The 27,059-nt window shown below is 50.0% G+C and overlaps 2 protein-coding genes across 3 annotated transcripts; one reads left to right on the top strand and one right to left on the bottom strand.

The window, feature by feature from the left end:
- Window positions 1-900: 900 nt before the first annotated feature.
- Window positions 901-6,778, bottom strand: hoga1 (4-hydroxy-2-oxoglutarate aldolase 1). Of its 2 annotated transcripts, none has more exons than XM_048987873.1 (8): window positions 6,698-6,778; window positions 6,139-6,311; window positions 4,998-5,126; window positions 3,950-4,077; window positions 3,412-3,546; window positions 3,170-3,266; window positions 2,030-2,163; window positions 901-1,563 (listed from the first exon to the last, which is right to left on the bottom strand). In XM_048987873.1, the coding sequence occupies exons 1-8, from the start codon at window positions 6,739-6,741 to the stop codon at window positions 1,414-1,416; spliced, it is 990 nt and encodes a 329-aa protein (XP_048843830.1). In that variant the 5' UTR covers window positions 6,742-6,778; the 3' UTR covers window positions 901-1,413. The 2 variants fall into 2 exon arrangements, with proteins under 2 accessions (XP_048843830.1, XP_048843832.1); XM_048987875.1 differs by having other exon boundaries at window positions 6,581-6,745.
- Window positions 6,779-11,464: 4,686 nt separating this feature from the next.
- LOC125715855 (metal transporter CNNM1) lies at window positions 11,465-26,934 on the top strand. Its single transcript, XM_048987870.1, has 10 exons — window positions 11,465-12,896; window positions 18,411-18,554; window positions 19,415-19,555; window positions 20,180-20,349; window positions 21,147-21,246; window positions 22,064-22,209; window positions 23,480-23,744; window positions 24,636-24,752; window positions 25,208-25,318; window positions 25,953-26,934. Exons 1-10 carry the CDS (start codon window positions 11,477-11,479, stop codon window positions 26,030-26,032), a joined length of 2,694 nt encoding a protein of 897 aa, XP_048843827.1. The 5' UTR covers window positions 11,465-11,476; the 3' UTR covers window positions 26,033-26,934.
- Window positions 26,935-27,059: the final 125 nt, after the last annotated feature.

A 27,059-nucleotide genomic window follows, 5' to 3' on the forward strand; every position in this document is an offset into this window, starting at 1 on the left:
CAGTGATCGCTACACTACTATACTTTCAGAGGCGCGTACTTAACCTTGCAGTCACTGCCACTGACAAAAGCTCAGAGAGTCAACGAGAGAATGACGGCGATGGCCGGCAGCAACGGCGAAAAGGGAGAAAACAACTTCAAAGCACTATTTCCAGTTTTTCGGTTCAAGTTCTTTCAAACCTACAGTGCATTTTCAAAAGCCGATTAGAGCACAGTGAGGGTTTATGTCAATAAAATTAATTCAGATTTCTGACGCGCTTCATAGTCAGCTGAATTTGAGGCGTTGGCATTTTACGGTCCCGCTTTTAAATGCCCCCGCCTTATGAAAATATGCTATACGTACTATAAAATAAGCAAGAAAATTACAAAGGACTGCGGAAGCGTGGACAGCGTCTCTGGAGAGCGAGAGGAAAGCTGGGAGTTTTAGCCAAGAGGACGGCTTTGGCAGGGAGCTCAGCCCGCGACCCGACAACACGCCGGCGTTTGCACCGGCGCTGGTGAGGGAGCAGGGCTGTGGTGATGGGGAGTCACTCAGGAGTCAGGTCACATACATACACACGCATGCACACGCACACACGGTCACGCATCATTTCTTCCACAGGGCATTAGTGGGGGAGGGGTGATTTGTTTTTTGGTGGGGGGAGCTTAATTAAGGACGGGAAAAAAAATAATAAAAAAAATCACAAAAATGACGTAAATATTGGAGGATGTAGCCGGCAAGCCACAGCACCAGGGGGGTCAGTGAGCGTGTGGCGTACCACGTCGTCTCTCTGTTCACCAGGGGACAGGCCGGGCAGGTCTGCAGAGGGACTGCCTATATGCCGTTCACAAACCCCCCAGCCTCCCCCACCCCCACCCTGCAGGCCTCTCCCCAACGCCAAACGCCCAAAGTCACATGGTCAGGTTTTAAATCTCCTTTATTGAGGTCTCCGGGGACGTCCCTGATGTTAACTGATTACCCCACTGTTCTGGTGAGTCACAGTGCCCTCCAGTGGTGGAGGAGCGGCCTTACCAAGTATCTTTGCCACAATAGACAGTCAATTAAAAGAAAAAAAAAAAATATATATATATATATATATATTTATTTTGCTACATTAACAGTTTATGACGACCTTAATCCACAACTATAATGAAAAAACTTCCCATATCAATAAAACGTTTAACATTTCTATTCTTGTATTCTTAGTCAAGCAGCTAATTTAAAAGATTAATTTTTTAACATTTTTGGAAGTAATTTCGACGCTTGGGGCCTGTTACATACGAGGCTTTGAATTATGAAAACACTAATTATAAAGGAGATAAATGCATGGTAATTAACAAAAAGTCCGGAGGAAGCAGGAGACTACCCCCGCGGCCCCCCTGCTAAGAAACAAACCTCAGCTGCCTCCAGCTGTTTAAATGCCAACCCCTCTGCTCACAGCCACCCGTTGGAGGAGAAACCCTCCCTCAGCTGTTCGGCCTCGGCCTCCGACAGCGGCCGCAGTGGGGAGCGGCACTCGCCGCCGTGGTAACCGAACCAGCCCATCGCCCGCTTCAGGGCTGCCACCCCGAACTTCCTCGTCACCTAGGGAACGGAAGATGCCTCGCTGGTCACACGCTGCTGCTGCTGTTGTCATCGGTTAAAATAGAAAAGCTTTAATTACCTAAGCACATATCCTGAGGTGTTAATAAACTGTCTTATTAACAGCCAAGGGATTCATATAGTTATGAACACAAATTATCATATCAGGCCGCTAGTGCTGTTAGGGGAGAGCGCTGAGGAAAACCTGCTAAACTCTGGATGTGTGGGTGCCGCGCTTTGGGCTCCGCCTCTCAGCTGCTTTCTGGCACGAGTGCAATTATACATGCGCCCAAATATGCGCATTTCCAGGTGCTTTATCAACACAGCCCCAGCACCGCTGGGAAGGTAACGTACTTCAGCGTATCCTCATCTCGATCGATCTCAGCACTCGGGACTGACAAGGTATGAGAAGGTAACGGTTTGGTGGGACAGTGTGGGCAGCGTGCTGGGCGGGTGGGGGGACGCTTACCGCCGCGTTGGGCTCGATTAGCCGACCCTGCAGCTCTCTGGCTGCCTCCCAGCTGCCGGACAGGCAGAGCCGCTCCAGCTGGCACAGCTGCGGGCCCAGGACGTTGGCGAGGGCACACACTCCGCCCACCGCTCCTGCACCGCCAAGGAGAAGGCGGTTAGTGAGCCGGGGAAGTACCGGCAAGAAGCCGAACGGTGGGCTGGGGGGAGATAGAGAGGAAATGGGGGGGGGGGGGGGCAGGGGGAGTGAAAGAGAGAGGGAAGGAGAGAAAGGGGGACACAGGAAGGGAGAGAGAGAGAGAGAGAGAGGGCAGAGCAAGAAAGAGAGGGGGAGTAGGAGGGGAGGGAGGGAGAGAGGGGGAAAGGGGGACAGAGCGAGAAAGAGAGAGGGAATGAGAGAAAGACTGAGCGAGACTGAAGCAGAAAGAAAGGGAGAGAAGGAGGCAGAAGGAGAAAAGTTGCTACGATTTGGACAGTAATTATTTCAGTAGGTTGCTGTGGTCCCACTGCGGACTAAAACCAGGATCAGGCCGGGGAGGTACTGCTGACGCTACAGGAGCAGGTTACTGGCTGCCCCCCCCCCCCCCCAACTGCTGGTCTACATCCCTCCGTCCACCCCCCGCAGTGTAGCTGCGTGTGTGTGTGTGTGTGTGTGTGTGTGTGTGTGACCCCGCTCACACAGGTATCCTTGGGTTTATGCCAAGCATCCCCTCCCCCACAATATGTCAGGTGTTCCCCTCCCCCAGGTAAGAATATTATTCTACTGCCCCCCCCCACAGCCGAAAGCCTGCCAAGATGCAGATTCCAGGGCATCGCTAAGTGGTCCATCATCACCTACAGGTGGCACCTGCAATGCATCATGGGTCGCTCTGGACAAGAACAGTACCAGCAATCGAGCGGAGGAAAGGTCTGCTGCACCGCAGTGACTTCTGCGCAATAAAAATAGCAGAATAAAAGCTTGACTAAAATACTTGCAATTTTACATCTGCGAGTAAATGCCAATCAAAAAGGTCAATTTCTTATATAACCATGTCCAAAAAGGCAGAGAAGTGCCTCTCCTCCGCAGCCTGCAATGAGGAGCATGAGCCGGCGGCTTTCATTAGAGCAGACGGGGGTGAGTAAGCGGTGAGTCAGGCCTCACCCACAGCATAGGCAGCCAGCAGGAAGCCCGCCGAGCCAGCGAGGAGCTGGAAACCACTGCCTCTCGTCTTATGGGTGATCAGGGCCATTCTGGTGATCTGGGAGACCGGCACCGTCACAGCGTGACATGAAACGACACGAGGACGCAAAAGCACAACCACACAAACGCCAAAACCCTTAATACTTTCTATTACTAATCCAATAAGAGTAAAGATCACGGGACTGATAGGAAACACGACGTACATCTCCACCGCTGTCCTTGAGTCCGACGATGTTGGGATGCTGGGACAACGTGACGACGGCCTCCACTGGAAGTTCCAGACCCGTGTTGGCTGGTACGCTGTACAGAACCACGGGAACTGGACTGGAGTCAGCCACCTGCAGCAGGCAGACGGGACACGGACTGGTCAGCAGCCGCTGGAGCTCGGTCCATCCAGTCACGCGCTCCAGGCCTATAGGCAAGCTGCTACTGAGAAGGGGAATCGTCACTTCAGATAAAAAGCCAGTGGGGGGCGTAGTGGTTAAAACACAAGACTATATGGCTGCTACTGCAGGGAAGCACCTTGAGTATCATCACATAAAGAAATCTGTTTGCATTTTTTTCAGTGACTTACAGTCACACTTAACATGTATCCCTATGATTTCTCTAAAAAAAGGGTGAATTTCTATCATTGTCATCATTATCCTGACTGGACAAACGCAGCAGAAATATTCACAGTTACAGACATGGGTAGACGAAATTTTAAAACTGACTTGCACAATCGTGTCCTAACACAGTCACCTGTGTGTAATGGTGAATCAGTGCGCGGGTGTCCATCCTGCCGCGGTAGAAGCACGGTGTGACCACGAGCACAGCATCAGCCCCGGCCTGGACCATGCGCTCAGTCATGCGGACGGTGGCCTGGGTGGCTGCAGAGAGGGACGTGTGTCGTGAAAACCAGCCGCTTGACTACTGCTTTAAACCCACCTTGCTGGTCCTATAAACCCACGACATTCCGGCTGCCAGGCCTCCAGAGCTCGAAGGACATTCATTTCCCCTTATCTCACCTCATAATAGTTTTATTGTAGTAATTAATGTCACCTTGGCCCCTGAAGTACTAATTAAAATATATTAATTAATACGTACAGGATCATTATTCATTAGGGTAAGATGACCCTGTGGTAACGCAAGTAGTTTCGATTTAAAACAAAAATGTAAACAAGCGCTAAGCAGACATGTCAGGTAGTCAGACAGACTGGTATCACTGAGCAAGGTGTTCGTTCAAACCTGGCGGGAAACATCTATTAAATCGGTGAAAAAGGCTCAAATTCAGCTTAAATTCAGAAACATTATGTCTATTATGTGAGCCTTAACTGGGCAAATTAACAACAGTAAACTGAAGAAAAGCGTAATCATCGAGACGAAGCGGCAAGGCACAGGATGGTAACTTTCTTATTCCCAATCCATTCAGGAAAGGTTAAATTCACCGGACCGTCCCAAAGGCAGCTGCAGTGGGCGAATTAACCCACTGACAGATCGGAAACCCGCAGAGGAAGGAATCACAGGCCCGCAGAGGAAGGAATCACAGGCCCGCAGAGGAAGGAATCACAGGCCCGCAGAGGAAGGAATCACAGGCCCGCAGAGGAAGGAATCAGAGGCGCCGCCAACCCCAGCGGAGGGATCACGGCACAGACATTAGCATGCGCTAATGGGAGCAGCCTAATTAGTGGCAAACGAAATACATTTGCTGACAGAAAGACGGACAAGACGGGGAGCTTTCCTGCTGGGCTCTGCGGCCACAGGGGCGAATCCGCAGCAGAGCGGACCCCGAAAGGGCGATAAGGCTTACATTCGCACCCGGAGCCGGCCATCACCAGCTTGTCCCTGGGCAGGGCACGCCTCACATGCTGCACTACCTCCACCCTCTCCTCCACCGACAGGAACGGGAATTCGCCATTGGAGCCCTGCACCACCAGGCCTGGGGGAGAAGAGATGCAATCAGTCACGGGAAGGAAGAGTGGGCAGTATGAGTATACACAATAAGGTGTTGGACAGAAATGCTGCATTTCACTATACCATCCATCTATTTATGTTCCAAACATTTATCCAGTTCAAGGTCAAGGTGAGCCTGGAGCCTATCCCAGAATGCACAGTGCATAAGACAGGGGGCACCCTAGATTGGATGCCAGTCCATCACAGGGCACGAGGCAGGGGGCACCCTGCATGGGACGCCAGTCCATAACAGGGCACGGGGCAGGGGACACCCTGCATGGGATGCCAGTCCATCAACGGGCAGGAGGCAGGGGGCACCCTGGACGGGATGCCAGTCCACCACAGGGCACCCTGGACGGGATGCCAGTCCATCAATGGGCACGAGGCAGACACCCTGGACACGATGCCAGTTATAATACAGCAGCAAGATCACAGAAGCAGATGACAGCATAATGCATGCTGATACGACTAATTACATTAAAGGGAGAATGCAGCGGGGTGGGGCCTTAGGCTTCAGATTAATCGTCCTGCACTTAACCCCGCCGCCCGTCCGCATCCCCTGCTGACTTAGCAGAACGATTCCTGTCTGAAACCGCAACGCAGCCTTCAGGAAAACCAGGCGGACAAAGACACCTGACGCGTCTTATTAAATAAGCAAAAAGGAAAGCGCACCACGCCTCCATCCCGAGTCTCCACTTCGGAGCTGCCGCGAGCCTGGGTCGTTACCCCTCCCACGCATGCGCACAGGCCGCCTACGTACCTGTACGCTACCAAACATGTGGCTTATTATTTTCCATGGATTCTGTTCATGATCCGACGGTCCAGCTACTGACCTCCATGAGCAGATAATTTAGCCACTTACAACTTGTAGTTACCAAAATGACTTACAAGTTCCTATAATCAGGTATTTTATAAAACAGATTCCTTTATATTGTCAACATGTGACTAAAACATACTTTAAACCTGATATGATAAAGAAAATAATTGTTTGGATTTACCTCTGAAAGGTATTTTTGCGTATTTCTGCACATTTTCTTCCAGTTTTTCATAGTCCACCTCCTCCTTGGGGGTGAACGGTGTGGCAATGGGGGGGTAGATCCCTCCAACGCCGCGTTTCTGTGCGGAGCTGCACGCCATGGTTCGCTTCCATAACGTGAAAATATTTCTGCTCCTAGGACCGAAAGAACTAATGGCTAGCATTTTCTCCAGCGACTTGTCTTTCGTTTTAAAGACGGACCCACAAATGGACCGTGCAATCTGTAGCTCAGGCTGTAACACTCACAAAGGAAAAACTTCTCTCTGTTAATGTGCAACAGCCCTATCTAAATATTGCCAAGGCCTCGGCGATGTTCACGCACAACTTTGTCGTGAGTGCCAAATACGCTTTAAATAAATAATTTAAAAAATGTTTGTATACAAATCAGTAGTACACCAATTAACCTCATATATCTTGTAGCCGGGTAACACATAAAGCACATGGCATTTGGTGCTTAACGCAGAATCACCCGGACTAAGAATTAAACGCTAACTACAGCTGATCAGCACTAACTGTCTCACCGTATTACAAGCGCAAACCTTAAGTTACTGTCTGATCGGCGCATGCGCAGTGTCTGCAAAGTCCTTAAACTTCAGTCAGCTCCAACTGAACAACCGGTGTCTCACATCCGCCTACGTTGTTTTTTAGCAATTAGATTAAGGGATTGGGTAAAAATTACACACCTGTATTGTGAGTGAAGTTTTAATATGGATTCATTTTTAGAAACCGAGCTGCCTTTTCTCATGGTGGTGCAGTGGTTAAGCCTCACATCTTTGGGACCCGGGTTCGAGTTTCTGCCTGGGTCACATGTGTGTGGAGTTTGCATGTTCTCCCTGTGTCGTCGTGGGGTTTCCTCCGGGTACTCCGTTTTCCCCACACAGTCCAAAGACATGCTGAGGCTAATTGGAGTTACTAAATTGCCCGTAGGAGTGCATGTGTGAGTGACTGGTGTGTGAGTGTGCCCTGCGATGGGCTGGCCCCCCATCCTGGGTTGTTCCCTGCCTCGTGCCCATAGCTTCTAGGATAGGCTCCGGACCCCCTGCGACCTAGAAGGATATGCGGTTTGGAAGATGGATGGATGGATGGATGGATGGATGGAGCTGCCTTTTCTACATCCTAACGTCCAGTTCTCACTGAATGGTCATAGTCGGACGGACTGAGTGTACCTACACGCCACTCTCCGTCAGATGTGTACTTCCAGCGACCAGGCCCTCCTTCGTAGACTGCCGTTCCTAAATGAATATAATGCAGTTATCACTGAGATGGGGGGTAATCTCAAAAGCATCCCACACATTTGAAATCTATCATTTATGTTATAGCTTGGCTGTCCAAAGCATTACATATATATCCATTAATATATATGTAGATTTATTACTGAAGGATATTAGAGAGGCACTTCTGGGATTTGAACCAACAAGCTACGGGTTGTAAATTCATATCAATAAACAGCTGATTCTTCATGCATGCAGTAGTAGAGTCCCGTTAGATGTGTACCCTACACTGTACCCTACACTGTACCCTACACTGTATTTCTGGGGAGGGGGCATCAGGCTACAGCTTGGTACACGGCTACCGATCCCACACAGAAGTATAAATCAGCTTTCAGTTGCACATTCACTGAATTAAATATGTACCATCTTAGGGATCTCGAGGAAGTCAAACGACGGCTGTTTTTACAGAGTCCCCATTGGCAATAAAAATATCACGGTTATGTAAGCCTGGCACTATAAGGTGTACGAAGGCCCATTCACACTGGGCAGAAAAGAGAAAAGTTACCATTTTCTTAAAACTGTTAAATGGGGGGGGGGGCAACACTCCTTTGATGCTGCTGGCCGATCAATCTGGATAAAGTTCTGACATTTTTGTTTCAAGGAACATCCTGTTTAAATTTCCATCTTGGTCCCGCGTCTAGATGCCAAGAAGGGAGATGTTAACAGGACGTTCCTCTGATAAGGAACTGCCCATGAAAGAAGCAGATGCACGCAGACGCTCTTCCGAATCTGCAGTCTCCGCAGCTCTATATCTGGATGGATTTGGATGCATTTTGGATCCACATGGCAATGAAACAAGGATCGGGGAGGGGGGAATGTAACACAAAATCTTTCTCTACTTTTGGAGACAAAGCATGATGTTCTCCCACCATCCAGAATTGGCGGCGAATGCGAAAGAAAAGGGGAAAAGGGTAGGAGATTATCCAGGATATTACAGCCGGGCCCAGGCATCGTTTATTCAGAGTATAACAATAAAAGCGACAATCCAAGGAGCTATTGAGCTCCGGGACGTCACGGCAACGGGCGGTGGGAGGTGGACCTGGTGCGAAAGTTACAACAACATGTAAAGGAAGCCCTGGCAGGTGCCTATTAACCTGGGGGGGGTGAATTCCACTCACTCATGCCCTGGGTCCAAGCCACAAGATTCAATGGAACATATACCTTATCCTGGATATACAAACCACGACGCTATCAGTCTCGGTAATAAAACAGGCCCCCCTGGACTGTGACAAGTGGTCACTGAAAGAAAGCAGCAACGTGAACCGAGGCTGGGGCCCATTTCCTGGTAACCCCCACTCGACGGCCTTTGTGTCAGACATGCGAACGCTGGAAATCCTCACCTCCGCACAATAGGGAGTACAAATCAGAAGTGAAGTGCTTTATATTTTAAAATGGTTTTACAATCTGCAGGCAGACAAAGAAGAAGCACGTCTTGGGTTATCGTAACGATGCATTCGCTTTAACATCATTTCAAAATATCTCGGGAAATGACACACAAGCTGGAAAGTAGGTTTACATCCACTCGAGGGAGGTAAATGCACAGGACAGCCCCCAGTACATCGAATCCCACCTGTGTTACTCTGATTTGGTTGTTCTGAGATGGGTCCTCCCAACAGACAATTTGTCCCCCAGCTTTAAGGACACGCTTATTTAGGACAAGCTACGCCAGGGTCTGCAGCACGACAAGTGTAAACACAGTCTTAGGAGAGCTGGGCAGTATTCTGGGTTCGCATCAGTCATTAATCAAACAAACTGTGTCCATTTGGCAAAGGTTGAGGACACCTGAAGGCTGAACCCTTAACAGATGAGTTTTTAGTCTAAACTGAGATCGTACGGACATTCATTTTCCTGTTCAAGAAATACATGCAAGCAGTTTTAGAATTATTATCGTGTTGAGACATTTACGACTGTTAGAAACAGAAAGCAGAAGGTCGATATATATGTACAACTATGTAAATCAGGGTGTAAAATGAACTCCTTAGACCGTGCAGTGCGCCTCTGCTTCTCACTCGATTGTGGCAAATTGCTGCCCTCTTATGGTTTTTGATAGAATGAGTAATTCATATCATGTTTAATGGAGATTTTTCATCCGTTTGATTTTACCACTTGCAGCAGTAAATGACCACAGTCCATTTCGCTGTGTAGAAACCACAAAGAATAGTGTCTGAAAAATGAAGAGCCCTGTGTTGAGCACTGGGCAGATCTCAAGTCACTGCACCAGTGATTGTGACAGCCAGTGACATTCAGTGTGGCAACCAGTGGTTGAGCTGCACCTGGATTGATGGTTTGGGGCAGCAATAGGCATTGTTACTTTGAAAGGGCCATCGTGAGTGCGGGGTTTCACTGCAACTCCCTAATTACATCACTAATTAGAGGACTGATTGGCTGCAGAGTCCTCACACCTGGGTTTGAACAGCTGACCTAAAGGTTACCCCATAAACTTGCACACACACTGGCTATTTGAAGATAAGATTGCCTGTACCTCTGGTTTAGGGGCATGAGGTCACATCCAGGTGATGTTCACCCCAGCTACAGAAGGTGGAGCAGAAGAAAAACAATAAGTTCTAATAAGGGTGCATGGATGTGACAGCTGTTCATAAAGATATGCACCCACTTTCAGAAGAAGCAAGCGGTTTCAGCCAGGATAAGAGAGATTAAAAGAGCTGGTCTTGAATCAAGGGTCAAATGATGAAGCTGAGAGGACAAACATTACTTCAGATGCAAGTTTGTAGCTGAACGTTTTCAATATTTCCATGAGCTACAAGAAAGCCTCCGTCCTGATAAGCGAATGTGTAAATGGTGTGTTCAGGCCAGTGCACATTAATGTGTACATTAATCTAATTGGTTTGATAAGTGCAGGCCAGACCATTCAATGATTCCGGATCATGTACAAAGTCCAAAGGACAAAATATGATGACGATGATGATGATCAAACTTACTCTAACATTACGATTATGTGAAGTTTCTTTTACAGTCTCCTTGTGCAAATAATGTGGAATTACTTAGACTCATTTTCCAAACGAATCAAATTTAGCAAGGGTGGAATAGGGGTTGTCAGCTTACATTAGTCAATACGATCAATCGACGCTTGTTTCATGTATGATCGATGTGTTAAGGACTCGCGCGCAAATGCCTTTTCCCGCCATTAGGCCTCGTGCCAAATACCCACGAAGTTCAATTTGCAGCGTTTTAAGAAGGCAAATCGCAGATTAGGCGCAAAGGCTGCCACCTTGTGGATCGTTCTATTCCTCAGATCTGAAGTAATAATTACATTTCTGTCGATGAACTATTTCACAGCTCATAGAGACAAACAATAAAAGGGAAAATGTCAGCAAACAGCACAGCGTTGTCCACCAGTGCTCAGCCTTCTGTTACAGATGGATTCAGAATATGCTTACATAAGTGTCTGTCATGAATATCAGATATTTTATTGCACTCCCAAATAGCACTGATAAACTCAAAGGAAGTCGGGAGGTCCATATACACCACGCTTATTTCCTGGCAGGTTATTTGAATGTCATAATAACCATGAATCTACTTAAGATCAAATCTGCACTTTGTGATCTGATTATCTTTAACGCTAAACTAAGTTATGTAAGGTGCGCATCGCAAAGGGACGATCGGTAAACAAATCAGTGTCCAATCGCACAGCGATCCGTTCGGATGTATCAAAAGTAATTTTGTCAGTAAGAGGCTACATAAAGTCTAATATATCCTGAGCCTTCGGGCAAAACGGAGGAATTCATGTCTGCAATCATGCAGCCGTTCTCTTCAGGAATGTTACACTAAGTTTAGGTAATTGAATACTTCCCCTATTCTATTTTCGTTACAGTGTATCAAAGCTCCATTACGTCATTGCATGCCGCTCTCCGTTCCCCCCACGCCTTCCACCGTAGCTTTTCCCGGTCGATCCTCTGCTGCATTTACCGGGGCTCCAGCTGTTCTCCCGATTTCGGGCGACGGAGCGTGGGAAAGCCACGTGACTCGGCTCGCTAGCGTGCCCCCCCCCCCCCCAGCGCATTCAGCATCATGGCTGCGGATGCTGCGGCTGCTCGCCCCGCGATCCGCATCCTTCAGCCGCGCTCCCTGCCCTTGCTCCTGATTTTCGCAGCGTGCTTCCCCAGCGCGGCACTCGGCTTACTTGGCTTTCGCCCGGAGGACACCGGAGGGGGGCTGTCCGTGGAGGACGGGGTGCTGAAAGCGACCGAGGGGACGCGGTTTATGCTGCGTGTGTACTACTCGGTGTCCCCCCAGAGGCTGAACAGGACCCTTAGCGGTCGAGCCAATGCGGCCACTGCACCGTGGATCGCGTTCATCGAGGAGCCTAGCCCGGGTAGAGAGGGGCAGGTCCATCCGAAACGGAACCTCTGCGTGGACAAAACCGCTCGGACCTCCGACATAGAGGTGCTGGGATCTTTCAAGTCCGCCTCCAGCCAGAATTCTGTCCTGGTGGAGCTGCTCGCCAAAGAACTGCGCAGAGGTGAGAAAATAAAATACTACTCAATGTGTGCATTCGACGGCACCAAGTGGGAGCACTTTAGGACTAGAGATTTCTGGCTGGCCGTCGTGGAGCGCTCCCCGGAAGCCGACCTCTGGCTTCAGGTGCTGATCTCGGTGCTGCTGCTGGCGCTTTCGGCGCTTTTTAGCGGGCTGAACTTGAGTCTGCTCGCGCTGGACCCCGTGGAGCTCCAAGTGCTGCAAAACAGCGGCACGGATAAGGAGCAGAAGTACGCGAAGAAGATCGAATCGGTGCGAAAGCACGGAAACTACGTGCTCTGTACGCTCCTCTTGGGCAACGCGCTTATCAACACCTCTTTGGCGGTTTGGATGTGTCAGATTTTGGGCATGACTTGGTTATCTACCGCCATATGCACGTTCGTCATTTTCTTCATCGGCGAGATCCTTCCACACTCCGTGGCCTCCCGACATGGGCTGGCGATCGCCTCCAAAACCATCTGGGTGACTCGTCTGCTAATGGTCATTTCGTTCCCCATCTCCTACCCGATCAGCAAACTACTAGACATCATCCTGCACCAGGAAATAAGCAACTTTTACACGCGCGAAAAGTTGCTGGAGATGCTGCGGGTGACCGACCCATATCACGACTTGGTGAAGGAGGAGCTGAACATAATCCAGGGAGCCCTGGAGCTCAGGACCAAGACGGTGGAGGATGTGCTGACGCCGCTGAACGACTGCTTTATGCTGGCGTCCGACGCCGTGCTGGACTTCAACACCATGTCGGAGGTCATGCAGAGCGGCTACACGCGCATCCCCGTGTATGAGAACGAGCGATCGTGCATCGTGGACATCCTGTTCGTCAAGGACCTGGCCTTCGTGGACCCTGACGACTGCACCCCCCTGAAGACCATCACACAGTTTTACAAGCATCCCATGCACTGCGTCTTTAACGACACCAAGCTGGACGCTATGCTGGAGGAATTCAAGAAAGGTAAAGGTTCCTCTATAGTGCAGGCTGGTTCCAGAGATGGAGAACAGGTGACACTGTGGGATTTGAGCGTATGCATGTTTGGCGACCAGTGGCACCAGTGAGCTCCATGGCAAACCCATTATTAAATTCAGACTTAATCTAATCATGATTGTTGATCGAGTTAATAGGAAACTAACCCTACATTACCTACAGATTTGCTTTGGGAACGAACTGGATATCAGCGCAAGATGTTATATTTTCACGAGCTCAAACCCATTGTCAGACTAACTTTACCTCATTTATTGTTGTTATTAGTTTTTGCCAACATTAGTTTCACTCAAGCTGGATACATATCTGGTCTAATTCCCCGTCAGCCCACCAGTCTTTAAAGGAATAATTTGGTTTTGGATATTCTCGCTGACGGATGCGGTATTTGATCAGGCACTTTCACCTCTAACAGTGACCAGGCCGCCCTTGTCTTATGTGACGCTTGACCGAGCTTAACTCTGTCAAGATAAAAAGAGTTCTGACAGGCTGAGAAAATGAGTGACAGAATTGCTAACCACTAACCAGTCCATCAGCGTATATGTTAAAGACTAACCTGGTTTTCTTCACTAAGCAGCTTTCAAACCCCCCCCCCCCCCCCCCCCCATTGCACATTACACAGAAAGTCCATTGTTCAAACTTGACACTGTAACTGTGGTATCACTCGCGTGGGTTTAATAACTCTGCTGAGGTTAATTAAGTAGGGTAGCGTTGGGGGTGTTATTGAAGTTATTAAGCTCTGAAATATGTACTGGAACCTTGTACTGGTGCCTGGCAGTATTACGTAATACATCTGTGGCAGGCCATGGGCAGAATGATGTATCGGCATTAAAATTATTACTGTGCTTGTATGGAAACATTCAGTCTGAGTGTGGGGGCAGGGGGGGGGCGCGGCTGTGCTGAGTCTCGTAATAAACAATAAACCGGTGGATCTGGGCAGGGGGGTGGAAGTGGCAGCTGGGCAGCCGACAATGAACCTGTCAGGGGGGGGCCGGAAGGGGGGGGGGGGGTCACAGCAGGCAGGAGCTCTGATCAATAACCAGGGATCCGTGTTCCCAAGGCAGAACTGAAATGAGTCACATGATTAAGGGACCTGCAAGGTAAAATGAAAAAAATGTAACGTCATTAACATGCATACAGGCACAGTAATAAATCTTGTTGAAAAAGTAAACTAAGATAGACTCTAAAAGCGGTATATACATTATATGATTGATAATTGAGGTTGTTTTTATCTGTTGTATGGTTCTTACTATGTGGGAGGGAGTCTGTGTGGGACTCACAAGTTCGTAGGTCTTCGTATGAAAATTCACAAAACAATTGTAGATTTCGTGGGAAAAATCCATCCAGGCTTCTGTCATGAAGAGTTAGGGGGCGTTTTCATTGTGGGAATACCGGTCGAGAAAAGGCAATTGGAAATGAGGAATTTTGGACCAATGTGTAATTTGGTTTAATTCCCATGGCAACGGGCAGAGTGTCTTTATGGGCTGGATTTAAAACGTGGGTGCTCCTCAGTCCCACGCTTTTCGGGGTACATTTCAGTCAGAATTCTCTGCACTCGTCAAGTGAGCTGATTTAGTTTCAAAATAATGACCTAAGCAAAGATTTTAATGGGCTCAGGGTGAGTGACATGTGATCCCACCCTGGGTCTGGGGCTGGCAGTCCTGATGGTGAAGATTAAAGGGCAATGGCTGCATTATTGCTGTGACATTAAACCTGAGACTCGCAAACAAAACGCCTCACAGCATGAATGTGAGTGGAGTCCAGGCAAATCCTCAGAATTCATATATTAATTCACAGGTTAGAAATGCATCACATTTCATCAGCGGTGGCAGGTTCAGGTCCAGATAGTACAAATCCAGACCAGGATTTTCTTTTAACCAACCAGCTCAGCACTTTGTTAATGTGACATTTTATGCGCAACTGGTTGGTTGAAACAAAAAAATTTGGTCTGGATTTGTACTTTCTGGGCCTGAACTTTCCACCTCTGCATTTTATCAGCAGTACGTATGCGATGTGAAACAGATGCAAGATGACTTTGAAAGACGCAAATGACCCACGAGCAGGTGATGCTCCTCTATAGTCATGTAGCGTAACGTACCATGATGCGAAGGTGACACGTCGTTAGCGACGTCTGTCAGAAACGACCAGCTGATAGACTGCAACTGCATTGGTCGGTCCATTCCGGTGCCACCTAATGACCCATGTATTGGTTTTTCGGGATGGCATGGGCTGGGAGGGCATGGGCTGGGAGGGCATGTGGATGGTTGAGGTCTGAGGTTTGGAAATGGGGGGCCAAGCGGTGACGTGCGCATGGACACTCAGGCGTTCCCGATTTAGCCGTTCCATTTTTCCTGAGGTGGGGGCCCTGGGTCCATAGCCTATGCATTAATCCCTCCCCCCCCGAGCTTGTGTGCATATATGTTTATATGTGTATGTGAGAGAGGATTTGGAGAACCATGAAATGCAGGATCTGTCTGTGTGACCCGCCCTCTGTACTGTAAACACGGCACTTGTCTGATGAATAGGGTTTGTGCCGCACTGCGACTTTGGGCTGCTTTTACAACGGCGGGTAGGAGTTCGGCAGAGGAATTAATGACAGCGTTCCTACTGATCCATCTGGTGCCGGAGCCGCTTTTAAAAGCATCCATAAAATGTGTCTGTGATGCCGCAGCTCCGGTGCGGCGTCTCCTGATTGGATCCCGCCGCTTGCGGCCAATAAACGGCATAATTATGAGCGTTAGCAACTCCATTTAGCCGTGTGGCGGCGAGCAGGACCTGGGGGAAACGGGGGGACGCAGGAAGACATCGGTGATCCGAATGGCTCTGCCCACCTTCCGGAAAACGCGGACTCTCGGCCTGCACGTGAAGACCCCGTCCTGTCCTCAGATCCTATGTGTCTGGGTTTGGAACGCGTTACTGTAATGCATGTGTGACTGCGGTCACATGGTCACAGATTTTAGTTTCGGGAAAACGGGTCTATTGTTCGGCAGAAAATGGGTTTGAAGTGGGTGAAGGGTTATTGTGGGGGTGGGGGGGGGGTGGATAAATGTTAATTAGACGCTGACCGTTTGTTGTGCTTGGCCCACATAAACACAGCAAACAAACAATCAAACAAGCAGACAGAACCAAGCTGCTCAATTTACAGCCTCAGCGGGCTTGTTCAGAGCCGGGGGGGGGCAGACGTGTGGGGGGGGGGGGAGCTGGCTACAGCGATTATGTAATGGCAGAGTGATGTAACAGCTGCAGCTGGGCAGCAGCCACGCAGACAGCCTCCGTTACCCCCCCCCCAGCAGGCGCCTGCTTCCTGCGATCACTGGCCTAGTGTGACGCTGCTGGATGGACAAATCCTGCCTAATACTACAGCATACCAGTAAATCCAGTAAGTCTGTTCTCTTCAGCCACATGGGGCTGTGTTTCCAAGGGACCGCAGCAGAGGTCAGAGGTCAAATCACGATGTTCAGAGATTGGTTCAGTATAGTATGGGTGGGGGGGGGGCTGCAGAAATAATGGGTAACTTGTGTTGACCAAGATCATCTGGACCACCACCCGCATGGGAGTGCTGGAAGTTAATCAATCTATTCTGTAGTATTATGGTCTGTCCACATCTAAACCCTGCAAGCCCTGGCTCCTGTCACAGGGCTCTTAGTTAAGTGACAGCCACCCCCCACCCATCCAGGTCACCTTTCGCCATGAATTTGACAGCCTGTTACAATCAACCGACCGCTCATACCGGAGGGGTCGGTTGACCAGGCGGCCACCTGGCTGAGCTGGTGGCCCAGATGTCACCTAATTAGAGTGTGAAATACAGTCAGTCCTATTCAGGGAATGGCTGTTAAACCCTTATGTAAACGCTCATGCAAATTCAGACGGATTAAACATAAAACAAAGCTGAAATTTTCTGTGAGCCTTGACTATTTTCATATCAAATATCTGTATCACTGTTAATTAGTAGCAAGACTAGTTTCTCCTGACAGAAAAAGTAAATTGCTGGGACCTGAATATTAGAATGTGGAATTATATAGTCAGGAATCTGATTGGTCCTGCAGTATTGCCCCTCCCCCCCCCAAGTGTCACCATTGGTCAGTGTCCTGGCTGCCCAGTCAGCCGAGCATTATATAACCCCATTCCAAGTATGTCATTTATGTAAGGCTCTGACCAGTGACCTGTCTCCGGACCCCGCCTCCCATGACCATCCTACAGCTTATTCTGACTCGGTGCGGGTTGCTGGATGTCCTCAGGGCAGCCACCGGTCTGCTCAACGGAGGACGGAGGGGAGCGGGAATGAGCAGAATTGGCTGAAAGTTCTCCTCTCATTTGCAGCACCAATGCCCTCACCTCCGAAATCCCTTTTTGTTTGGAGTATTGCCTCGCAGCTCTTGACCCTGATTGGGATAATTGGTTAGAAAATGGATGGTTGGGTGTATTTATAGCTGTACATATGCCAGCGTTTCTCGGGGAACCCCAGGCAGTCCACATTTCGCTCCATCCCAACTCCCAGCACACCTGAACCAAACAATCAGTCAATTGAGAAATCATGATACCCAGTATAGATCTGAATGAATGAGTGAGTGAATGAATAAACCAATGAATGAATTTTGCACTTATTTTACATTAATTTTAAGCCTAATGCGCTTTACAGAACCAGTGGGGAGCCACTTCAACCACCACCATCTAAAAGGGAGCAAAAATGTGTCTTTTCTTGGGGTGGTGGTCCACCTGTTTCCCGTCTTCACCTTGATGCTTGGCTTTCTAGCCAGTCCTTCCACCCCATACCTGTTCCTCCACCAGTGATCTCCTTCCTACCTGATCTGCTCAATACCTTCTGTCTACCTAAACTGACCCACCTTCTATGGCAGCGTTTCTCAATCCGGTCCCCGGGGACCCACAGTCAGTCCATGTTTTTGCTCCCTCTGAGCTCCCTGCCAGACAGACCACATTTTTGCTCCCTCCCAGCTCCCAGTAGTTAGCAAAAACATGGACTGTCTGATGGTCCCCAAAGACCAGATTGGGATACACTGTTCTGCGAGATATGAGATGAAATGAAGCTTCAACCGCCATTTGTACAGATCAGGGGAAGGCCGCCCTGTTCCTGGAGTGCTGGTATCCTGCAGGTTTTTCTATCCTACCAGGTCTCTGATGAACCACAACTGATCTCAGGCAGATAGAAACTCACCAAGTAGAAGAGAAAACCTGCTGGATACCGGCACTCCAGGATCAGGGTTAGTTTTCACATACATACTGATATAACGGTGAGACAGAAGCTGTCCTGCAGCATATTTTGGGGGCTTACGGGCCTTTGCTCAAGCACCTAACAGGAATGTAGCTACTCTGCATGGAATTCAAGCTGCTGATGTTTTCATCACTGGCACTGAGGTCTTACCCATTTAGCCACACGGCGCTAACACTTAGCATGACGATATCCTCTTCTCCAGTTAGCAATGTGCTGCCTTGCTTTGGCCAAGTAGACGCATCTCTGCTTGTCGTGCGCAGGAAAATCTCACCTGGCCATCGTGCAGCGGGTCAACAACGAAGGCGAGGGGGACCCCTTCTATGAAGTGATGGGCATCGTCACCCTGGAGGACGTCATCGAGGAGATCATCAAATCCGAGATCCTGGATGAGACTGACCTGTACAGTACGTCGCATGCCTTTCTGCATACGATGGCCCGTCGCGTCGAGTTGCAACACCCCAGTCCCTCCCTAGAGTCACCATTAAACCCACAGCCATAAGCTCTGTTAACTTTGATGATACACAGAAGTGGAGTCAGTACAGATGGACTGTTTTGTATTGACAGACCGATATGAATCATGGTGCATTTACAGTCCTGCCAAGCCATTCAATACGTAGCCTTTCTTCAGCACGATCAGCACTGGTCGACTAACCATAACTAGTACATCTGAAGCCAGCTACTCCCCACCCGCCAAGCACACTGTGACTCCGGACTGGCCTTCCTTAAATCTGACTCTATAGTTTTATACAGTGATTTTCTGTTAGCTCATCCCTCACATTCTGTTTGTGCTGTGTACATAGTTCTTCTTCTTATGAAGCTGTAACTCTGGATATCTAAATTCCTGGAGATACACCCCCCCCAGGTTATGTCGTAATTAAATCTTGTATAGTTTTTCCAATAACTATTTTCTATCCTGTGCACCGTAACTGAGTCCATTACATCTGGGGCCACATCACCGAGCGGCAAGCAAAGCAAAACGACATTAGCAACGGCGGCGGTTTGTCCACCGCGGGGTTTTCTGGTGCTGTGAGACTTGCTGTATGCACCGCCCCCTCCAGATGATTACGGCTCACCTCAAGGGGGCCCATGATGATCACTAGATTTACGTCCCCCCTTGACCCTTCGCCGAAGAGCGAGTCTCAGTTTCGCGGGGGTAGAGGAGCCCCCCCCCCCCCCCCCCCCCCCCGTCCCCCAGCACCTAGATGCCTATAAATCATGGCGCTAATGAGCTTCTCATGAGCCTCTGGCCTTCCTTCTCTCGAAGCCGACAACCGAACCAAGCGGAGGGTGTCACACCACGAGAGGAAGCAGCAGGACTTCTCCATATTCAAGCTGTCGGAGAACGAGATGAAGGTGAAGATCTCTCCGCAGCTCCTTCTGGCCACCCACCGCTTCCTGTCCACAGGTAGGGGCTTCCAGGTGCCCACCTGACCTTTCCTAACTCAGGTCATGTGACCCTTCCTGGCCACTGTAAAGACACTTCCAGAATCACTCAGGGTGTTTCTTAATATCCAGAATGCAAAGATCATACTTGTAGTCTTAGCAAGACCCAAGAATGAACCCGTTTGGCTGGATGCACCCTAACATATCGCTGATATTTCGGGCGGGGAAAGGACGACATTTGGGGATTTTCACCATCCTCTCTGCTTGTGTTCTTGAGTATTGGAACTGGTCTTTGGTAATTGAAGATGATGTAAAGCAGGAACACGAGAACGGTCAAGTATGCATATGGAGAAACACCCTTAACCTAAAGTCACATGATCCTTGCTTGCAACTGGAAATTGCTTCCAGGGGTCCAGATATTCCATCTGCGTCATCTAGAAAAACAGTGACTGTGCAGCTTTATTAGTGTCATCCAGTCAGTTATTAATGTCCCAGGAAGGTTTATTATAGGCTGAAATAAAAAGCTGATTTAATCACCCTCTTCAGACCTATGAAACCAGAGTCTGGTGCTATAGGAAAGGCACCCTCAGTGTCTCCCCCTGGTGGCTGTAATGGTGCATTGCCCCGTCTGTCTGCCGTGTCGCAGAGGTGGAGCCCTTTAAGGTGGCCTACCTGTCTGAGAAAATACTCCTGCGTCTGCTGAAGCACCCCAGTGTGGTGCAGGAGCTCAAGTTCGACGAGAAGAACAAGCGGGCGCCGCAGCACTTCCTGTTCCAACGCAACAAGCCCGTGGACTACTTCGTCCTAGTGCTACAGGTATGGAGGTAACGCCCCACTCACTGGCCCTGCCCCTAGCCACACCCATGCCCGCCTTTGGTCATGCCCACGTCCCACCTTAGCCACAGCCCGCCCCTAGCCACACCCATATCCCTCCCCTAGCCATGCCTATACCCCACCTTAGCCATGCCCACAGCCCGCCCCCTAGCCACACCTATATCCCACTCTAGCTACACCTATGCCTGCCTTTGACCACAGACCACCCCTAGCCACACTTATATCCCACCCTAGCCACACCCATACAACCCCACTAGTTGCTTCATTAGCTGGCAATTTTTAGATGGAGCAGAAATTGGTTCTGGTACAGCAAGAATTTGTCTTGCAGGCCCCCATTCCAATATATGGCTCACAAATCCCAGAGCCACATGGCGATTCCCTGGAGCCCCATGGCGTCGAACTCGTGAAACCCCTAAGATTATCCCTGAGGGGACGTCAGTGCACCCCTCAGCACCACCCCACAGCTGCGTGGGGACACTGGGAATTGAAGTTCGAGCCTCAGTGTCACCCAGGGGAGGGAGATGATTGCAGGGACAGGCATGGGTGTGTTTATTACGCATGGAAATCGAACACCCAGCGGATGAGTCAGAAGAAGGGTAGGGATTGGGGGGGGACAACTGGGAGAGGAAATATGAGTAATTATGAGACGTCACGGCAGATGGGTTAGTGATGAGCAGGTGCAGGTAGGTTTGGTAAAAACATTTTCCTCTGGTACCCCTGTGTGTGTGTGTGTGTGTGTGTGTGTGTGTGTGTGTGTGTGTGTGTGTGTGTGTTTGTAGGGTCGCGTGGAGGTGGAGTTCGGCAAGGAGGCCCTGCGCTTCGAGAACGGGGCGTTCGCATACTACGGCGTGCCCGCCATCATGCCGACGCTCTCCACAGGTAGTGGGCGGACCCGGCTCCAGATGGGTGCACTGGGAGGGGGGGTGGGGGATCTGGGCGTGGGTGACCGGCAGTAACCAGGAGGGATTGCAGTTCAGCCGAAACACGCTGACACCCCAGGGACCAGGTTTCGGTGTGAGCTAAGCATATTTAATAGTGTTATAATTATACAAAAATATATTTAAGGAAGCCATATGTTAGGCATTTTGCATCACAGCGCCTATAAAAGCAAATCCATCTATTTTCTGTAAATGCTTTTCACTGTGAGCTTGTCCCTGGAAGCACAGGGCAGGTCCTGGATCCCGCCCATCCAAGGGAATGCTCCTATAGACCCAGACGCAGGGGAGTGGGCATAGAACCCACTGTCCCAGAGGTGTGAGGCCCCGCCCTTGAGCTAGCAGACAGACGGTAATAACAAGGCCAGTGTTTCTGTTTGGGCTGGCAGTGACGGACAGGCCGCACTCTTTGCCGGGCCATCGGCGGGCAGATGGCATCCTTGCGTGCCCGTGTTTGTTTTGCTTTACATAAGGCACGTGGCCGCCTCTCATCTCTCCCCAGCCCCCCCCGATCACTCCCTCATGAGGCAGCAGACGCGTTAATTAAGGGAGTGCGATGATGTCATTTGGAATGTATCCTCCACGGAGGAGCTGGAGTGCCATGTGGCACATCATAGCCCATTTGATGGGGGGGGGGGCAAGAAAATTTGACTTTTGTGGGCAGGGCTCTCTCTGTCTCTCTTCCCTCCCCTGCGTCCTTTTTGTTGGAGAGCAGTAGCTAGAGAGCCGCCCCCCCCCCCCCATCCTGCTGTTTGGTCCAGTCCACAGGTCCCCCTCCCGCAGCAGTGGACTCAACCGCTCTGACTCCATGATCTACGGTGGCAGCAGTGGGCAGCTGAACTGCAGCTCAGGGACCTACCTGCCCGACTACACCGTGCGGCAGCTCACCGACCTGCAGATCATCAAGGTTCGGGCGCCGTCAGCAAAGCACAAAATGCCAGCTCCCTCACCATGGGTCACTTCTCTTGTACCTTTAGACAAGTAACATCTCTTAGTGAAATCTCCCTCTGTGTGAATGGGCAATTCACTGTGTCTCTGTGCAGATAGCAAGTACTCAGGCGACTGCCCTGCTCCGAGAGAGACCCTCTGTGAGGTGGGGTTAGGGGCACACTGCCCAGGGTTAGGGTTACTGTCCCAGTGACCTTCGAGGGGGCTCTTCCTAATGCTGGGATGCACGGCGCTCAAGCTAAACTCCAGGCTGTGCAAATCCCGTCGAATCTCGCTGGTCAACATGTCACCCATATCGAATCTGAATGCGGGGTCACTGCCAGTTCTTGGTCACTGCCATTTCTTGGTCACTGTCATTTCTTGGTCACTGCCAGTTCTTGGTCACTGCAATTTCTTGGTCACTGTCATTTCTTGGTCACTGCCAGTTCTTGGTCATTGCCAGTTCTTGGTCACTGTCATTTCTTGGTCACTGCCATTTCTTGGTCACTGCCAGTTCTTGGTCACTGCAATTTCTTGGTCACTGTCATTTCTTGGTCACTGCCATTTCTTTAGTGCTGGCAGCCAGACGAGGGTCTCAAGCGCAGAAATACTTTGGGAAAAATGCCCAGATGGTTAAAGGCCATGATCCTACTAAGGACACCTGGTGTATCCATGGCAACAGCACTTAAGGCATCTCGGGCTTCTAAAATATGTAGAAAACATACAATTTAAGACATATTATTTAACATGTATTTAAAGCTGAATTTCTGTGTATCTCAGGACTGATAAACTCAGGCTGGTCGTTTCATGTCTAAATGGAAAAATCTGGACTGATTGGGACCCCTTGCAGCAAGTTCTCTCTCCCCAGAATCGTTTTTTTTTTACAAAATCAAAAGAAGTGGCTTTCATTTGACCTGCTTCAGTAGAGATATTCAGGTCTATGAATGCCCCCCGCCCCCCCCATACCTCAGTACCTGTTTGATGTTGGGCCTTCGTGGGGTGAGCGGGATGCCCCCCCCCCCCGCCAGCCCGTCCTGGATTCAAACAGAACTGAGGGATCAAACAGAACCGCAGGAAGTACTCATCAAGGAAGCCTAATGTCGCAGTGAAAGGGGGGGTGATTTTATGCTAATTCTGCAGCAGAAAAACTCCTGCTGAATCATTAAAAAAAAAAAAAAAACATATGGGGGAAAGGCACGAAAAGTTGCATGTTAGAGAGTTCATGGACTGCGCCACCCCCCCCCCCCCAGATCACCCGTAGCCACTACCAAAATGCCCTGACGGCCACGCGAATGGACAGCTCGCCACAGACGCCGGACATGGACGCCCACATGAACGGGGGCAGCACGCCTGCGCAGACGCCCGCCCCCACCCCCGAGACGCCCGCGCCGGACGGCAGCCCCGGCCAGCTGCCCGTGCCCCGGGAGCTCCGCCCCTGCTCGGGCCGCGCCCGCCAGCACCAGGCCGTCATCCCGCACATCACCACGGTGCTCAATGAGAAGAACCGCATCGTCCGTGAGTGTCGCCATCACTCCTCCACTCATCCGTCCGCCCTACTTATAGCCCCGCCCCCAGGATGCTCATACCCAGTCTGTGTGGCTGACTCTGCCTACTATATACATCACAGGAGCATCTCTAAATGTCTGTGTTAAAATAAACTGTCCGTTCACACTGTCAGGGGAGTCCTTTTCCCCGATGGCTACTCGTGGCTCTCCTCCGATAGTGTAAACGGGGTGATGACAGCTCAGTTGGAGTGTTAATTGTAATTGCTAGACCACGAAGCCCCTCCCCCTGTCTCAGCTAACCGTCAGGATGCATAGATGCACACGCAGGCCACAACGCAGTGTGACGCAGCCTGCGGCGCGTGTCCCGCATCCGATGCACAGATGGCGCTCTCAGCACAGTCCTCTTAAGGGGACATAAACACATGCAAGTACTGTGACTCGGGCTGGCTCCAGCATTCCCTCCCACATGCCTTCACCTCTTCTCCTAGGCACCGATCCATTTCAACTCAGGCACGGCTAAACGATCCAAGATCACGGCAAATCAGACATGGCAAATTGATCCAAGATCACCGCAAATCAGACAGAGCTACACAATTCCAAATTTTGTGTCCCTCGGTGGATTAAGGATTCGTGCCAGTGTCCAGAGAGTTGTGGGTTCAAATCTTGTGGCCAGCTGTGTAATCATATCACTTGCCCTTAAGCAACACCTTTAACCCCAAGAGCCCTGGAGATAGTGGTCTCTGACCCTAAGCATTTCCACACTTTGGATAAACGTAACTGCTTGATAAGTAACTGTAAATTGCCACAGTTCTGATATCAGTGAAATTAGTATTTTAACAAGTAAAAGCTTAGAATCATAGAATCTCTAATGTGTTTCCTGGCTCTCTGGCTCCCCCTACAGGCAGCAAGTCAGACGGCCAGAAGAGCCCCAGTGACTCAGTGTTCCTGCGGATGGATGAGATCCCTTACATCCGGGAAGACCGCTCCGAGAGCGAAGAGCAACACGGTGAGATTTATGGTGAGAGGGCAGGTCTGTCGTGTACAATCCGAGGACACGGTAGTGGGCGTTTACCAGCCTAAAATCGAGGGATCGGTTTGGCGCTGGAGGAGTGCGACCTCGGCGCCCGTCCCAGGACGGACATGGCAGGGGACACCCTGGAACACCACAGGACACAGAGTCACAGGTTACAGGCACTGTGGGAGGAGACCGGCGTCATGAAGGGAGCCCCTCAGTCAGCCGCTGTGTCACCCTCCAAACATAATGTGTTTCTTTCAGTCCGGCTTAGTTTTTTATTACTTAGCTTGTCATGCCAGTAAAACATTATTTATGAATGCAAGTTATTGTGAATAATAATGAGCATCTTTAAATCGCAAATAGCATCTGTTATCATGTCTGCCCCCCCCCCCCCCCCCAGTAGTACAGGAGCTAATTGACTACGCCCTTCTGTCTCTCCCTCCCCTCCCCCACTGAAGAAGCCGCCGTCGTTCCCGTGGAGACGGACCTCGACGCGTCTCCCTTCATCAGCACCTTGTCGCTCAGCGCCTCAGAGGAAACACTGGGGAAGAAGCTACTGCTCAAACTGAGTAAGGCCCATGTCACGCATGCCGCCTGGACGCCCCCGCCATGGCCTTCAGCGCAGACGTATCTTAGCAACCCAACCGCTCGCCATTGGCAGCTGCTGATCCAAGCCCCGTCTTCCCTCTCCTAGACATTTTCTTTGTTTCGTCCCTCGTTCCAAGCTTCTCAATACATTTCCTGCACATCAAATAGGCTTGTTGCATGTAAAAAAAACTGCTGAGCTTCCCGATATTGTCGTCACCAGTGACACAGCACCCATTTCTCATTGTCTGTCATTTTATACACTCACCCTTCTATTCATCTTCTCATCACTTACCCACTGTTGGGTCATGGGGATTATATATATAAAAAATTTAAGGGGTTTATGGTTTCTTTAGCTATAGGCTTTTATCCAAAACGATCCACCATTTTCCTTATTTACACTGCTTTGATATTTTAGTAGTGCAGTTCAGCATGATCCCCAGGACTTAACCAGACAGCCTTTTGGTTACCAGCGTCCTAAACTTACCCTTCGCTCCACTGCGGATGTTATTTGCTGAAGCTAAGTTGCGCCTGCAGCTGGCCAGTGTCTATGCGAGTTTGATGCCTCAGCACTTGCTGTCTCCTGGAACTTGAACATGCAACCTTCTGATTCTCCAGGCAACAAGAAGCGGAAAAAGTCTCGCGATGGAGACAAGACTCCAGAGGACAACCCGGAACAACCTCTGGTGAAATCCTAGCAATGTGCCTGGCTGGGGGGAGTTTGGGGCGCTAGATTAATTATTTATGTGTTGGAATGCTACCTGTGCCGATTTTCATTGGCTGGCCAATCAAAGAACAGCAGGTGTGAAAAACCTCACCCTCAAAATCCCTCATGACAGTCACAGCTTGGGATGCACTTATTGGCTCAATCTTGTGGCTGCGTCATGACCTCCAGCCCCTAGGGGAGCTCTCAGTCAGCATCCACGGGACAGAGACATTTACAAAGGAAGTCTAATCTTGTGAGAAGGCCTTGTCACTGAGCCCATCTTTCGGTGTTACGGGTGTTACAGCTGGAGATGTACTGAAAGCTTTTAAGCGTAGTTTCTGATTTACAGTGAACACAGCCATCAGCGGAACAGGGAGAAATCTTAGTAGGATATATAATGAAAGTTATTGGTTACCGTGTCAACCTGCAGAACCTCGTCCACACAATTTCCAAACACACAGTATTACTAGGTTCACACAAGATGCATTAGCACCATTGCCCTGTCTACTCATTGTGCAATGGTGCTCAATATTACATATGCCTAGAGAGTCAGGATTGTCTTTAGCCAGCCAGTGTCCACTTTGTGCCCTATTGGGAACACATGGGCAAGCCACTCTTTGCAGGAACTGTGCAGCAGGATCTGCTCTGGATCGGAGCTACGGTGCACATTGCAATTGATGGTCACTTTGGTCTCAGGAATCAGCTGAGCCACCAGCCACCTGCACACACCAGGAATAGATCATTTGGTGTGGAGTTCGAAGGAGGAATCGATGAGAACTGGATCGCCGCGGTAACCAAGAATGACTTGTCGCTAAAACCCCGTCATTGCCGAGAGGAGAATTGAACAGGCGCGGACAAATGTTCTCTACTTCCCGACGGTGACCAGTAATGCATCACGGGGGGGGGGGGGGGGGGGGGGGGGGGGCTATGGATGGGTCACCAGTGGAGATCCTTGCAGGGTACAGGCTGTCATAAGCCCAACCTCAAGATGAGCTGCACAAAGGGGAATAAGGAGGGGA

The sequence above is a fragment of the Brienomyrus brachyistius genome, chromosome 20, assembly GCF_023856365.1.
Source record: "Brienomyrus brachyistius isolate T26 chromosome 20, BBRACH_0.4, whole genome shotgun sequence".
Classification (NCBI taxonomy): Eukaryota; Metazoa; Chordata; class Actinopteri; order Osteoglossiformes; family Mormyridae; genus Brienomyrus; species Brienomyrus brachyistius.